At 44.2% G+C, this 14897-nt stretch overlaps 1 protein-coding gene across 11 annotated transcripts in view; it reads left to right on the plus strand.

Annotated features, from left to right (window-relative positions):
- Positions 1-14897, plus strand: part of UBN1 (ubinuclein 1) — a gene marked incomplete at its 3' end in the record, with an annotated part of 38110 nt that overhangs the window by 8019 nt on the left and 15194 nt on the right. For 5 of the 11 annotated variants that reach the window (XM_082362057.1, XM_082362061.1, XM_082362062.1 and 2 more), the window contains 10 exons: positions 878-964; positions 1525-1620; positions 1981-2115; positions 2837-2940; positions 3652-4090; positions 10400-10470; positions 11880-12009; positions 12186-12304; positions 12786-12914; positions 13099-13242. In XM_082362057.1, coding sequence (XP_082218183.1) covers positions 878-964; positions 1525-1620; positions 1981-2115; positions 2837-2940; positions 3652-4090; positions 10400-10470; positions 11880-12009; positions 12186-12304; positions 12786-12914; positions 13099-13242 — 1454 coding nt within the window. Of the gene's footprint in view, positions 1-877; positions 965-1521; positions 1621-1980; positions 2116-2341; positions 2367-2836; positions 2941-3651; positions 4091-10399; positions 10471-11879; positions 12010-12185; positions 12305-12785; positions 12915-13098; positions 13243-14897 lie in introns of those variants that run through there. The other 6 variants (XM_082362060.1, XM_082362064.1, XM_082362059.1 and 3 more) reach the window with 4 other exon arrangements.

Consider the following 14897-nt stretch of genomic DNA (forward strand, 5'->3'; position numbering starts at 1 on the left):
GTGGAGTTTCAGTAGGCAGAGATGGGAGGGTGAGATGGGAGAATTTTGTTTTCAAACAAGCATCTGATCTTTAGTGTTTTTGGACTCCAAAGTCTTAAGTGTATTTGGTACAGGAGTTTTTTATTAAAATTAAGATTCCTTACCATGGAAGCTTAAGGTCCAACTCTGAAAATTTTTCTCAAGAAAAATGTAAGAGTAAGTTTATGGAATATAAATAAACTTTGGAAAACCGCATGAAAGTATCTGGAGGGAGTATTGAGATTGGGAGGGAAGGGAGGTTATTGATCCTTCAAGATAGGCTTCCAAGGAAAGGTAATGCCATGAACTTGGGTTTGACTGTTTGTAGCTCTGAGAGAAGTGCAAGTTCATACCACTCTTCTAACCAATAAGGCTGAATAGCTGTCAAGAGCTTGTCCTATGCTCAGTGGGTTCTTAACCTTTTTGAGCCATTGACTGCTTTGGAAGTCTGGTGAAGCCTATGGACCCCTTCTTAGAATAATGTTTTTAAATGCATAAAATAATTTTTAGGATTACAAAGGAAATCAGTTATATTGGAACACAGTTCTACACGGGTTGAGCATCCCCTGACTAAAGTCCCTTTGCCATATTTGGAGCCCTATAGGACCTAGTGCTGCGTGTGATGGGCGATTGTAGGCATTTAGTCAAGTTCTCTTGAATCTTGTGAATGGAAATTTTACTTTCTTACACAGCTAAGGTAAACACTGATGGGAAGGTAACATGTATTCTACCTTGTCTTTTCTGAAAAACAATTGTTTTTATTATGCAGTTTATAGGTGTTGAGTCAGTGCAGGCACTAGGAATAGCATTGTGGGAATTTTTTTGTGACTCCTATTTTTGTGGAATGGTCTCTTTACAGAAGAAAGATCTCTCGGATCCTTTCAATGATGAAGAAAAGGAAAGGCATAAAGTGGAGGCCCTTGCCCGGAAATTTGAAGAAAAATATGTAAGATTTCTCTGTTGGATAACAAAACAACCTTGTTGGGTGGGAGAGGTTTTCAGACATTTCCATATTCCTTTAGTGGTTTATCATCTAATCAACACTGATGTGGAAACAAGTGTAGACCTTGGAGAGAACAGAATGAAGTTATTAAACAAATGCATTAAGATAAGAAAACGCATACGGCAGGAACTCATGTGTGGAGCTAAACGGATGAATAAATAAGGGGCTTTTACCCTTAGAATTTATCCTGAGAATAACATTTTGGTGCAGAGCATATGAAGCCATTTAGTTCTTTCTTCTGTCTTAGGCCACTCTATGCATTTACAAATCTGTCCTATTTTGAAAGGTCTTCAGGGAATGAGGTTTTGGTGTGTGTGTGTGTGTATGAGACTGTTCCAGTGCTTTATAACCTTTAGTCATTAGCTGATGGAGTTCAAGGCAACAATTAATTCTGTGTATTAAAAAAAACCCTGTGACCCTAGACCTAGAAATTTGTTAAAAGGGTCATGTTATGTGTTCTTACCACAAGTACAAAAAAGCATGTGATCAATTTTAAATTTTAGGGTGGAAAGAAACGTAGAAAAGACCGAATACAGGACTTGATTGATATGGGTTATGGTTATGATGAATCTGATTCCTTCATCGATAACTCTGAGGCGGTAAGTACTTAATGAAACCTCTGAGACCACCAGAACCACTGCACCCTAGCATCTACCGACAGCGCCTGGAGGCTGGGGGTGGAGTCAGTGGATGTGCCCTTAGCACGAGGAAAGAGCTTCACTGAAGGGAGAGGAAGTGACACCTTGATCTGGGCCTTGGTTCCCTTTATGAAAACGGTGATCAGAGATGTCCAAAACACCTTCTGACTCGGACATTGGTGATTGACCAGAAACATGTCTTAGCATGCTGCCTGAAATGTGACAGAGAAACATGGTCACATCTGCTCTTTCGAGACACGCTCTGCACCTTTGGACTGTAGTACAGACCTTGGAGCTGACCGTGTGTTTTCCCCCCTTCAGTACGATGAGCTTGTTCCTGCTTCTTTGACTACAAAGTATGGAGGATTTTACATTAACTCGGGAACGCTGCAGTTTAGACAGGCGTCGGAATCTGAGGATGACTTCATTAAAGAAAAGAAGAAAAAATCTCCAAAGGTTAGAACGTTGCTCGCTTTTGGATTTCAGAAGTGCTTTTTTACATGACCTTATGAGATCAGTAGGTGACTTGTCAGAATACGTGCTGGTTTAGGATGACTCAGGAGATTGGCGGAAAGGCACCAGCTGTGCCGAGGTTGGCGGTTCCCTTCTCACACGTGTGCTGTGGCGAGGTGCCGTGAACCTGGAGGTCTCGGTCATTGTATCCATGCCTGTGTCCTTGCAGGCTCAGCAGGGATTCATTCCTCGAGGTGGTCCCAGGGCGGGGACGAGGGCAATGAAGGGTGTGGAGTGAGGGGCGTTTGCACCAGCTTGCTGTGTCTCTTCTGTGGACATGTAGAGGACTTCAGTTCCCAGGGCTGTCACCCCAACGAAAACAAGTCAGCCCTAAGATAAGTTTATTTTGAAAGCTACCTACCACTGCCTGTGTGTTTAAAATGCAAGGTAGGCCCACACATAGCTCATTTTAAACCAGAAACTGTTCAGGCTGCAGAATGGCCTCTGTTGCCTCAGGCCCGGGTTTCCCAGAAGCCGCTGTCAGTGGGAATGCTGTCCTGACCTGTGGGTCTGTGGTCCAAGGACTGAGCGGAAAGCTTTTGTTCGTGAAGGAAGTAAGACAGCTCTCAGGATGTACCCTGGGCGGAGCAAGGCCGGTGCTGTGTAGTGCACTTGCTCCCAGAGTTAGGGAGCTGTGTAACTGTGCCTTGTCTTTAATTCTCAGAAGCGGAAGTTGAAGGAAGGTGGTGAGAAGATAAAGAAGAAGAAAAAAGATGACACTTATGACAAGGAGAAGAAATCGAAAAAGTCCAAGTTTTCCAAAGCCGGGTGAGAGGCAGCAGCTTCTTTGCTAGGATGACGTCTGAACTGTTAGGGCAGGACACCTGGGAGCTGACTCTCCCTCCTCCTCACAGCTTCAGAAGAGGCAGCAGGGCCTGGCCTTGCGTTCCCCGTCATGCCTCCCACGGTGCCATGTGGGCATAGTCTGTACTCTCACATCTCTGTGTGTCAGACATCAGAGTTCTCTCTGTCCCACTGTCAGTGTTGGCAGCTATTTCTGTCAGTGTGTGATTGCTGATGTTTCCTGTTCTCTTGGGCACCCCTCCTCTGCCCCAGTTCTCCTGTCTGTGTTCCCCCTTTGTCTTCTCTGGTCCTGCTTCCTTTGCCTCACTTGGTCTCACCCCAGTCACCCTTCAAGTTGCTGCTGCTCTCTGCTGCTCCTGCTTTCTCCCTTTAAATATCTTTCTTACCCCCCCCCCCCCTTTTGCAACCTTTTATTTCAGCCTGGCAGTGGTTTTTAAAAACCCATCGGATATGTAGCATTTTGTGATACTGTTTTGCTAACCTATATTAAATCTCAAGCTTTGGTCCCAGCAAGAAGGAGCTCCGTATGCCAAGAGGAGGGAGGAGGAGTAACAGGGTGGACTTGTGACTGAGGTTCCTGGAGACCATTGCGCTGGGAGAAGGGCTAAAGCCCCTCTGAATTTCCCTTTTGAGGTGTACTGCAGCCTTAGTAACTGACTTCCCCCTTGCTTGCAGCTTCACAGCCCTCAATGCCAGTAAGGAGAAGAAGAAAAAGAAGTATTCTGGGGCTTTGAGTGTTAAAGAGATGCTGAAGAAATTTCAGAAGGAGAAAGAGGCTCAGAGGAAGAGGGACGAAGAGCATAAGCCCGTAGCAGTCTCGTCGGTGGAAGCTCAGGGCCTGCGGGAATTGGAGGGCACCTCTGACCCTTTGCTCTCGCTCTTCGGCTCCACTTCTGACAACGACTTGCTGCAGGCGGCCACCGCCATGGACTCGCTGACTGATTTGGACTTGGAGCAGCTGCTCAGTGAGTCTCCAGAAGGAAGCCCCTTCCGCGATATGGATGATGAAAGCGATTCCCTTGGGGTGGGACTGGACCAGGAATTCAGGCAGCCCTCTTCCCTTCCCGAAGGCCTGCCTGCGCCCCTGGAGAAGCGCGTTAAGGAGCTGGCTCAGGTATGGTGACATGGAATGGCCGGGCTCTCCTGGAAGCAGTTTGGGCAGTTGATGCTGGTCCCGAACCACTCGAAGCTCGTGGCCTAGAGCAACCCTTAGTCAGTGGGCAGTTCCAGTGTCAGCTCTTCCAAGCTTTCTTCTCATCCCGAGTGAGGGAACAGTGGAAGCTCTGCCTGTCAGGCATCATTTCTCAGCCTTTCATGGTTCCTTCACTCCTGGAGAATTTACTGTCTTCTGGAGAGATTTTCTCTTTTCCTACTTTCTGCCTGTCAGAGTATCTTTCCTTTTGTATGATAGACTGACACTAATGTTGGCAGCAGGCAGCTGAGGCAGAGATCCATATTTTTAGTAATCTTCTGAAGGTTTTGAAAATTCACAGAAGTTTGCAGTCATATGTTGGACGTGGGGCAATGCTTAGTTGCCACTGGGTTTAATTGCTCCCTGGACTTGCACGTCACCAGTGTTAGGTAGTGATTACAGGAATCCTAAATTGTGCTAAATAAGAATGAGCTGAACCATAAATGCTGTCCATGCCCCATGTTAAAAACAATAACAGTCTTCAGAAAATAGCAGACACTGCTCCTGTTTTCCCCCTGGTGATTGGGAATTGATCCCTAGAGCACTAAGGACTGTCAATTCAGTGATACATGAATACTGACTATAAACCAAGCACGGGTCGTTAGTTATGATGACTTTTAGTTAAAATACCATTTTACCGTGGACATCATGACTTGTGACACAACTCTGGTGGTACTTACACTCTATAGCTTAAGTTTTAAACCAGTGATTCAGAATCTCTGTTGTGTATAATATCCCTTGTGTTTTAGGGCAGGGTGAAATGTTAACCACTGCTACAAATGATTTTCTCACTTCCAAAAAACACTTGAACACAACATGTGAAATAATTCAAATGTCTTATTCAGAGCTCTAGTTCATCCTTGTAGAACATGCACAGTATTCTGTTTGAACATAACCATTTAAATGAATTATGCCATGTCAGGATTCAGAGTATATCTTAACAGGATGTTAAGGTGGAAATAGTTGAATCTGAACTTGGCATGTTTGAGCATACTGTCCTGTGCTCTCTCTCAGAATTTATGTTAGAAAACATTACTCCTTATTCTTTTCAGTCCTCTGGTTTGTAATCAAATTATTTTGTAGCTTCTGAAAGCCTTGTTGAGTGAGCTAAGATCTATGTGGCAGTAGCCAGTCATTTTTTAGAGAAAAGTAAAAATGGCTCTTGGATGTGTCCCTATTCCCACCAAAGACTGTGTTCTAGTCTGATAACTTAGACTCATTATTTCATTTTCTTGGGAAAGATGGACAAATCTAGTGGAAACAGTGGTTTAATGTGAAATGGCGTTGGGTTGTGATTTGCGAAAACCTCGCTTTCTGGAGTCTGTTGGGGGGACAGTGAGCAAGCTGTCCTTCCTCAGTGACTGCCAGGTCTTGGTTGTCTCTTGGGCACGGTGGAGACAGGGTTCAGGATGCCATAGGTAAGATAGGCTCGGGTCCTGGTGAGGAGGTGGTGACCAGGAGGCATACTGGCTTGAAAATATGTTCAAATGTGAAATTGATACTTCAGTCATCACCTGCCCCTTCTCCTATAACAGCATTAAGAAATTTGGGAAATGAAGTGGGAAGTGGGTATTACCCACCATCCCGCCAATCTGAAAACTATTTTCAATTTACATATTCTTTTCTAGTCTCTGTATATATGTATTCATGCAGTTGTAATTATAGTTGTGAATAATTTCCTGTTTTTTTCACTTAATAAATATTATTTATAAAGCCCTCATTACTTTTAATGGTTGCATGAAAAAGAAGGCTTAATTTAGAAAGTTACTTAATGCCACTCTAAAAGATCCCCAGCTGCTCCGTTCCCACCAGGGCCCTCCGCTTGGGGCACTTGGAGCCTCCTGCATGTGTGCATGAGTGCTCTAGACCCAGACCCTGTTGAGAGTCTTCTGGCAAAGAGATTCCTCCCAGGGAAGAAACACCTATGTACACAAAAATTGCATATAATTTCAAAAGCCACGCATGGATATTTGGATCCTTAATAAGAGGCCCTGTCCTAGATCTTGAACTGGACATTGCATTTTTAAATTTTAAATTAAACTTGATGTATATAACTATAACATTAGCAGTGTTTATGTGTTTCTCACTTTATATTTCACTCCCCTTCTTTTTCTTTTTTACCCTCTTCTTTTATTTTTGTAATAGTTTGTTTAGATTTTAAATCTTGGCCCTAGAGGATACATGTATCAGTTTCTACCACTGTCTAAAAATCTACCCCCCCGCCCCCAAACTTGGTGGCTTCAAACAGTGACTCATTTCTCCTGACTGTGGGTTGGCCGGCGGTTTGTCTTCTGGTCCTGCCTGGACTCGCTCTCGGGGCTGTGTTCATCGGGCAAGATGGGGGCTGGCGCTGGGACAGCCAGGATGGCAGGGCCTCTCTCTCCTCCCGTCTTTCATCCTGGGCTTTTTCAGGGCACGACAGTCTCAGGGCAGCATTTCAGGAGGGAGCTGTAAGGTGGAAGCTGTAAGGCCCTCATGATCTAGCCTTAGAAGTGGTATGCACCACATCTCTTCTGCCACAGTGTATTGGTAAAGCAAGTCACCAACTAGAGGCCACCTCTCCATGGGGGAATGCATGTACTGGGAGGCGAGGAATCTGTGGTCCTGTTTGCAGTCCACCACTGTACTTAAGCAGATTCTATTCTTACGTGTATCAGTCTCCCTGGGAGAAGTTTTTGCTGTTGGAAACAAAAGTTAGATTTGACTTCTAAGTAGATGTGATACTTAAAACTTTTAAAAAAACATTTGAAAATTTATGTATGTTAAAGAGGTACTCCAAGAGGGCGACCTTGGATACTCCAGAAATGTTACTGTTTTCTTCTCATATTAGCTCATTTTCCACTTCTTACTTTCTTGTACTGTACATTTTTATGGGCCCCAGGGAACCCAGTGGTTTGATTTGATGGCCTTACCCCTGTCTTCTCTTAATATGTATTGGTTGTGTTTTTTGTCTTGATTGTTGAAAAGTTCAGGTATGTTGCGCCTTCAGTTTACTGTCGTGATGTGGTTTGGCAGTTACTCAGCCTGCTCCATACAGATGACCCAGCTCTGTTTTGGTCCTCGTCAATCCAGCATAAAATGGAAATGATACTGATACTAAAAATAGAAAAGAAACAGAGACCCCATGTCACCCACCATTCTACCTGCTCACTGCTTACCCTCCTATACAGTTAGAACCCTTGCATTGCAAAACCAGGGAGACATGGATCCAAGGAGAATAAGGTAGAAAAAAAATAACAACTTGTTTGGTCTTTTTAAAAAAGAAAATCATGCCAGATTTCATTCTATTCAGCAAAAACAGGTACAGTATATAAGGTTGTGATCTCAGTGCTGAAAGGCTACAAGTGGCTCTTCTTATAATGAATAAAAGAGCTCATTAAAAGGCTATTGGAACTATTGTAAATCAGCATGATCTGGCTGTTTGGTTTAACTTCATTTCCTAGTTAATCTAGGATTGATTGATTCATACAACTCCTTGGGCAAGGGTGTCTGTCTTTAGGGTTGAGGGATGTCACTTCTTTCTGGCAGACTATCAAATATATATCCAATTGCTCTTTTAATTAGATTTATTTTAAATTTTATCTCTGAGGATTTTGTTTTATACTTGACTAATTATCTTCAGTATAAAACCAAATCCTCAGAGATACTGGTCTACAGGATTCAAAAGGCATCAGAAAAAAAAAAAAAACACATTTCAAAAGGCATCAGGAAAAAAAAAACTTAAAAAAATTTTATAGCCAGAAAGCTTCTGATATGGCTGATATCTAAAGATAAAATTTGATTGGCGGGAATGCCCTGGAGGTCCAGTGGTTAGGACTCTTCGCTTTCACTGCCAAGGGCCCGGGTTCAGTCCCTGGTCAGGGAACCAGGATCCCACAAGCCAAACAGTGCGGCCAAAAAAAAAAAAAAATTGATTGGAAACCTGAGCTGTTGATGGGTCTGACAAACAGGTATTTGAAATACGTGTTAATTAGGCTGAATTAACATGAAGGTGCTTCTGCATCTTATAACTAGCAGTGTATAAGCTAAAGCAACAGAAAGACTCAGTTTTGTTTTCTCTCAAACTGAAGTCATAATCCCAGTACACTAAAGGTGCCACAGTGGATTCCGAATCCTCTGACAGTATAAGAAAGGGCAAGTGAATGGGTTACAGTGACACCCTTTCTTTCTTCCCTTTCCACCTGCTATCTCAGGCCTCTGCGCTCTCCTCTAGCCATGCTTGAGTTTTGCATATCCTCTGCAAGTTTTGTTTGGTACTAAGCTTTTCTTCCTCGAGTTTTCATTCTTTCAGTGATAATCTGTTCATTTGTTTGTTCATTCATCCACTCAGCTCACATTTACTAAGTAGCCATTATGTGATAGGCAGCTGTGGGAAATATATTGATGAGTAAGATGCAGTTGTCCTTCTCCATGAGCTTGTTATACAGATGGATTGGTAGCCATGTAAACAACGGGCTGTGGGACAGAGTAGGATGAAACAAGCTCTGTCGTGTTTGGATGGCCAACTAGATGGTCAGGTGAACAGCCAGACTTGAGGAAGTGAAAGAGGAGCTCTTGGGGGTACATAGGAATCGGACTGGAGGCAGCAGGCTTGGCCAGCCTCATGGGAGAGAAGGCCTTATAGTAAGCCAGGGCACAGGGCTGAGGATGGGCAAGTTGTTGGATAATGAAGACTCCTGGTATGTGGTGGGAGGGGCTGGAGTGGATGGCTGGGGCCAGATCCTAAAGGACCCTAAATACCAGGTGGAGGAGTTTGGGTTTGATTCTAGGCTTGGGAAGGGCTGCCAAAGGGTTCTAAAGAAGAGTGGAAGGATTTAAGAAGGGTGGAGTGCTGTTATTAGAAGTAGGGACACAGGAGGAGGAAGAGCAGAAACTAGTAGGTTAGGTTTTGGACAAGTCAAGTTTGTATACTAGAGGGTCATTCATTCATAGAAGTAATTGAAGATTCTGGTCCAGAGCTTAGAAAAAAGTGTATAGAGTAGGTTTAGATTTGAGAGACCTGTGTGTGTTTATGTTATTTTGAAGCTGAGGGGGAGACATTATCAGGTGAAGAGGGTTCTAGATAGAACCTGGGAGCCCATCTGCAGCTAAGGAGCTAGTGGAGGAGACAGGATGCAGTCAAGAGGTCAGGAGAGGACCCAGAGGATGCAGTGAGAGGAAGGCCAGTGGGGCCAGAGGAAGGTGGGTGTTTCAGAGGGTTGATCAGGATTGATCATTTCATTTAAGACAATCACCTTATTGTCTTTGTTTGCCATCATTGTTATATATCAAGCCTGAAATTTTATTTTGCTTAAAGACTTTGGACCAGCAACTCTTGGGTTTAGATCAGTGGTTCTCGATCCTCTGCATGCTAGTCACCAGAGTTACTTTTTAAAAAGTACTGATGCTTAGGCCTCTTTTAAGGAATACATTATTCCCCAGAGGTTCTGATGTGATGGGTCTAGGGTGGGGAAAGCTGCCAGGTACTTCCAGTGTGCAGCCAAATAGAGAACCACTGGTTCAGGCTTTTGCAGTTTGCTTTCCTCACTTGTGCATTTGGTGCCCTGGTTGCCCACTGTGGTTGCTTCAGGAGTCTCCAGGCTTGCCATCCAGGGTGTTATTAACTGTGTACTCATGGGAAGCAAAACACTGTATAGCAACCTGCTCTATCTTGTGTTAATAGGTAGTCAGGTATGTTAGTCATTCCAGTGGTCTGAGTAATAGAGTTCATGATATACCCTAATTAGATTATGAATTTTCAAAGAATTATAGTCCTTAAATGCCAAAGCAGCATATTATTATTGTTGCTATTATTACTATTATCATTATTTTGTTTGCTAAAGACCTTCAAATACTGCAGGTTTGTTAAAGTTCTTGATTGTTTGGTACTGTAGATGTATGGAGATTCCAGCTCACAGTTTAGATGATAGAGTGCTGGGCACAGGAGTTAGCTTGCTGGCTGCATCAGATGCTTCATGATTCCCTTGACTCTGATTTTCTTTTATGTGACTGTTGTTTCAAGTCCTGGGAAGAAGGGACAGTCCGTAGATGCTTCAGCAGCATGTGAAAAGAGCTGGATGTACCACTTCTGGAGCATACAGAGATCATAGGTGAACTTAATCTGGGATTAGGGCTGAGTAGGGAAGGGCATGGTGAGGATTTTATCATCAGGTGTTCTGTAGGCCTGTGGGTGAGGGTGAGGGCCTTGCGGGGAAAGTGCACTAACGGATGTTACTGTCTACTGTGAACCAGGCTGCCAGAGCTGCTGAGGGAGAAAGCAGACAGAAGTTCTTCACCCAGGATATTAATGGCATCCTCTTAGAGTGAGTATCTTGTTTCTTTGTATCTGCTGTTACCATGCCTGGGTTCAGCAGTCTGGGGGAAATTGGGAGTACGATTCAACTATGTATGGGATAGGAAAGCACTGATGAGATTTTTAAAAATTGGTTTTTATTTATTCTTATTCTTTTAAAAAGGGTCGTGGGAATTCCCTGGCAGTCCAGTGGTTAGGGCTCTGAGCTTCTACTTCAGAGGGCATGGGTTCGATCCCTGGTTGGGGAACTAAAATCCCGCATGCCGCTAGGCAAGACCAAAAAATAAATACATACATACATACATACATAAATACAAAAATAAAAAAGGTCAGTGGCGGGGGACATCAAATGTTTGTCTCTAGGAAATGATAGACCATACTAATCTTAGGCAGCAGACATTATTAGAACACTGTACATAATAGTCATGGTGTGCTGGAAGAGGATTTTGTGCTACGCGTGAGATGAGAGGAGAGAGAAGGCGTTGCTTGCCCATCTCTGGGAAAAGTAAGAGACAGCTTGGTGCAGGCAAGGCCCTGCCCTCCTGGGGCACTCCTCAGCATACCTGGTCATTCTCCTCTTATTCTCACTTTTGCTCCCAAGGCCAGTGCTCATCATCCCGTAGCCCGTCTAACAAACACCCCAACCTCGGAGACATCACACTGTATGAATTGGATTAAAAAGAAAAAAAAAAAACAAAAACAAAAAAAACCTCCACGTGTATAAATCCAAACCAGATTCTTTGTACCTGGCCCTCCAGCTTTGCCACCTTCTCTCCTGGTTGCATCATGTAGCAGAGGAAGCTTATTGCTCAACAGCTGAGGATTTTGCACATGTAAGAACAGTTGTCAAAACTAGGGAACGTTCTAGCAAAGGACCTTGCCTACCCAGAATGGAGACTGGCCACTTGGGTCAGGGAGCACCTGAGAGTCAGCACAGGTGAGGGGTTTGTCTCCTGGAGCGTGCCAGATACAGAGAACTCAAGGGATTGAAGACAGACTGTGTTCTGCTCATCTAGATGGGGACACTGGAGGGATGAGGATTTCCCTGACCACCTAGTCAGGGACAGAACTTGGAAATGGAAAAAAAAAGAAACTCTGCTGGAAGGTATTTCCTGTTGACCCCAAGTAACTCAATTACCTTCCAGTTTGAAAGCATTTATGCTTTCTTTATTTATGAAACTCAGAAATTCAGACCTTGTTCTTTTAGGCTCTGTTTTCTTGACACCTTTGACTTGGTCTTGTCTTTGACCTGAGAGCCTGACCCACTCTACCTAACCAAGCTTATTGGGTCTGGTGACTGCTGGAGGTCTGTTGTGCTGGCTGCTCATTTACACTGTGACAGGCGAGATAAGGCTTGGCTTGCTCTTGGCTCCTGCAGACGAAAGGAGCTGCGGTGAATAACTCTGCTCTGTTCTTCAGCATAGAGGCGCAGACCCGGGAGCTGAGCAGCCAGACCCGTTCCGGGGTATACGCCTACCTTGCTTCCTTCCTGCCCTGCAGCAAAGACACCTTGGTCAAGCGCGCACGAAAACTTCACCTCTGTGAACAGGTGGGTGACTTTGCAGTGGAGCCCCTTGGCTTCGGGGTGCAGCGGAGTGGGTGATGGAGTCTTCATAGATGCCACATCTGCTGCTGCGCTGCCTCCGTGCGATTATTCCTATAGTGTGTGCTCAGTGTAAGAAGTGATGCATAAACCAGACTTATGATATGTCCTGCTCTCCGCAGGGGGGGCGTCTGAAGGAGCCTCTCCAGAAGCTTAAGGAAGCCATTGGCAGGGCAATGCCAGAACAGATGGCCAAGTACCAGGATGAATGCCAGGCACACACGCAAGCCAAGGTCGCTAAGTAAGTGTGTCCCATCACTCCCTGCAGCATTCTGACCTCCTTTTCTTAGAAGTCCTGGGGGGTGGGGGGGGATGGTGGGCAGAAGGAAGCAGTTCTGCAGTGACCTTAGAGTCCCGCCTAATTCTTTTTTTTTTTTTAATTTTATAGCTACTTTATTTATTTATTTATTTTTGGCTGTGTTGGGTCTTCAGTTCGTGCGAGGGCTTTCTCTAGTTGCGGCAAGCGGGGGCCACTCTTCATCGCGGTGCGGGGACCGCTCTTCATCGCGGTGCGCGGGCCTTTCACTATCGCGGCCCCTCCCGTTGCGGGGCACAGGCTCCAGATGCGCAGGCTCAGTAGTTGTGGCTCACGGGCCCAGCTGCTCCGTGGCATGTGGGATCTTCCCAGACCAGGGCTCAAACCCGTGTCCCCTGCATTAGCAGGCAGATTCTCAACCACTGCGCCACCAGGGAAGCCCCGCCTAATTCTTTCTACCTCCTAGGATGCTGGAAGAGGAGAAAGACAAGGAGCAGAGAGAACGGGTTTGTTCTGATGAGGAAGAAGATGAAGAAAAGGGGGGCAGGAGGATAATGGGACCCCGGAAGAAATTCCAGTGGAATGATGAAATCAGGTGTGCCCAAACTGGGACCTTGCCTCAGTGGAGGGTTTGTGGGGCCAGTGTCTGAGCATGTTCCCGTATTTCTAATGAAGGTTAGAATCATTTACTTTAATCAGGGCTGGTGAAAGCACATGATTGAAACCTTGAAGAAGCATTTGGGGTAGTTTAAAGGTTCTGACTTCTGCCCACTCTTCAGGGAGCTACTCTGTCAGGTGGTGAAGATCAAACTGGAGAGCTATGACCTGGAGAGGAACAAGGCCCAATCCTGGGAGGACTACGTGAAGGCGTTTCTGGATGCTGAGGTCAAACCTCTCTGGCCCAAAGGCTGGATGCAGGCCAGGTGAGGGCCCACGAGCAGCCAGTGTGGTCAGTGTGACCATAGGGTGGAGCGTTCTTGCAGTAAAGAGATGTCTGAGTGATTCTTTTGCACCAGGCCCCAGAGCCCCACCCTCAGAGAGTCACCGGCTAGTGGACTTGACTCTGATTTCACCTGAGCGACTGGGGGCTTCTCCGTCTCCCTTAGAAGAGGGAAGTTATATGTGGGGTTTTGTCTTTGTCATTCTTTATCCCACTTCAGTTCAAAGTTGGCTGTATGCTTATCCCACTTCAACCTGCCCTTTCCTGAGATAATGGCTCCTACTAGAAGAAGTTGAGAGACAGATTCGTGTTAGGAACATTTTAATGTTCTGAACAGAATTCTTATTTGCAACTGGCAGGGGTGACTACTTCTTAGAGTTAAGTGCCAGACTTTCCTCACAGGCTACTTTGTGTTATATAGCTTCCCACGAATGGACTATGTCTGCAATACACAGAGAAAGTTACCTGGAACTAGTGTTCTTTAGAAAAAAAAAATTTTTTTTTTTTTGGTGGTAAAATACACTTAATGTAAGTTTAGCATCTTTAATTGCACAGTTCAGTGGTATTAAATACACTCACCTTGGTATGCAACCATCACCACCATCATCTCCATCACTTTTTTCAACTTGTAAAACAAACTCTGTACCCATTAAACACTAACTCCACATTTCCCTCTCCCCACAGATGGTGGCAGCCACCATTCTTCTGTTTCTATGATTTTGACTACTTTAAGTACCTCATATAAGTGGAATTATACAAAGTGTTTATCTTTGTGTCTGGCTTACTCCACTTAGCATAATGTCCTCAGAGTTCATCCATGTTACAGCATGTGTCAGAATGTTCTTCCTTTTTAAAGCTGAATAATGTTTACTGTATGTATACGTTTTGCTTATCCATTCATCTGTTGATAGTACTTGTGTTGCTTCCACATTTAAGCTATTGTGAATAATGCTGCTATGAACATGGGCATACAAATATCTCTTCTAGACCCTGCTTTCAGTTCTTTTACATATATACCCAGAACTGGAATTACTGGATCATATGGTGATGTTGTGTTTAATATTTTGAGGCCTCATCATAATGTTTTTCATAGCAGCTGTTATCTTGTTACATTCCCACCACCAGTGCACAGGGTTCCAATTTCTCCACATCCTCACCAATACTTTTTTCTGTTTTTTTGGTAGTAGCCATCCTAATGGGTATGAGGTGGTGTCTCGTAGTTTCGATTTGCGCTTTGCTAATGATTAGTGATGTTGAGCATCTTTTCATGTACTTACTGGACATTTGTATATCTTCTTTGGAGAAATGTCTATTCAAGTCCTTTGCCCATTTTCTAATTGGTTTGCTTGTTTTTTTGTTGTTGAGTTTTAGGAGTTCACTTTATATTCTGGATATTAATCCCTTATCAGATACATAATTACCAAATATTTCTCTGTTCTGTGGGTTGCATTTTTACTCTTTGGATAGTGTCTTTCAACCTAGATGAAATGGACAAGTTCCTAGAAACACAAAACTTACCAGGACTAAATCACAAAGAAATAGCAAATCTGAATAGACCTATAACTATGTTTATTGTTTATTCTCTAGTTTGCTTATTTCTGCTTTAATCTTTATTATATCCTTCATTCTGCTAGCTTT

This window comes from Balaenoptera borealis (genome assembly GCF_965194805.1).
Source record: "Balaenoptera borealis genome assembly, chromosome: 16".
Lineage (NCBI taxonomy): Eukaryota > Metazoa > Chordata > Mammalia > Artiodactyla > Balaenopteridae > Balaenoptera > Balaenoptera borealis.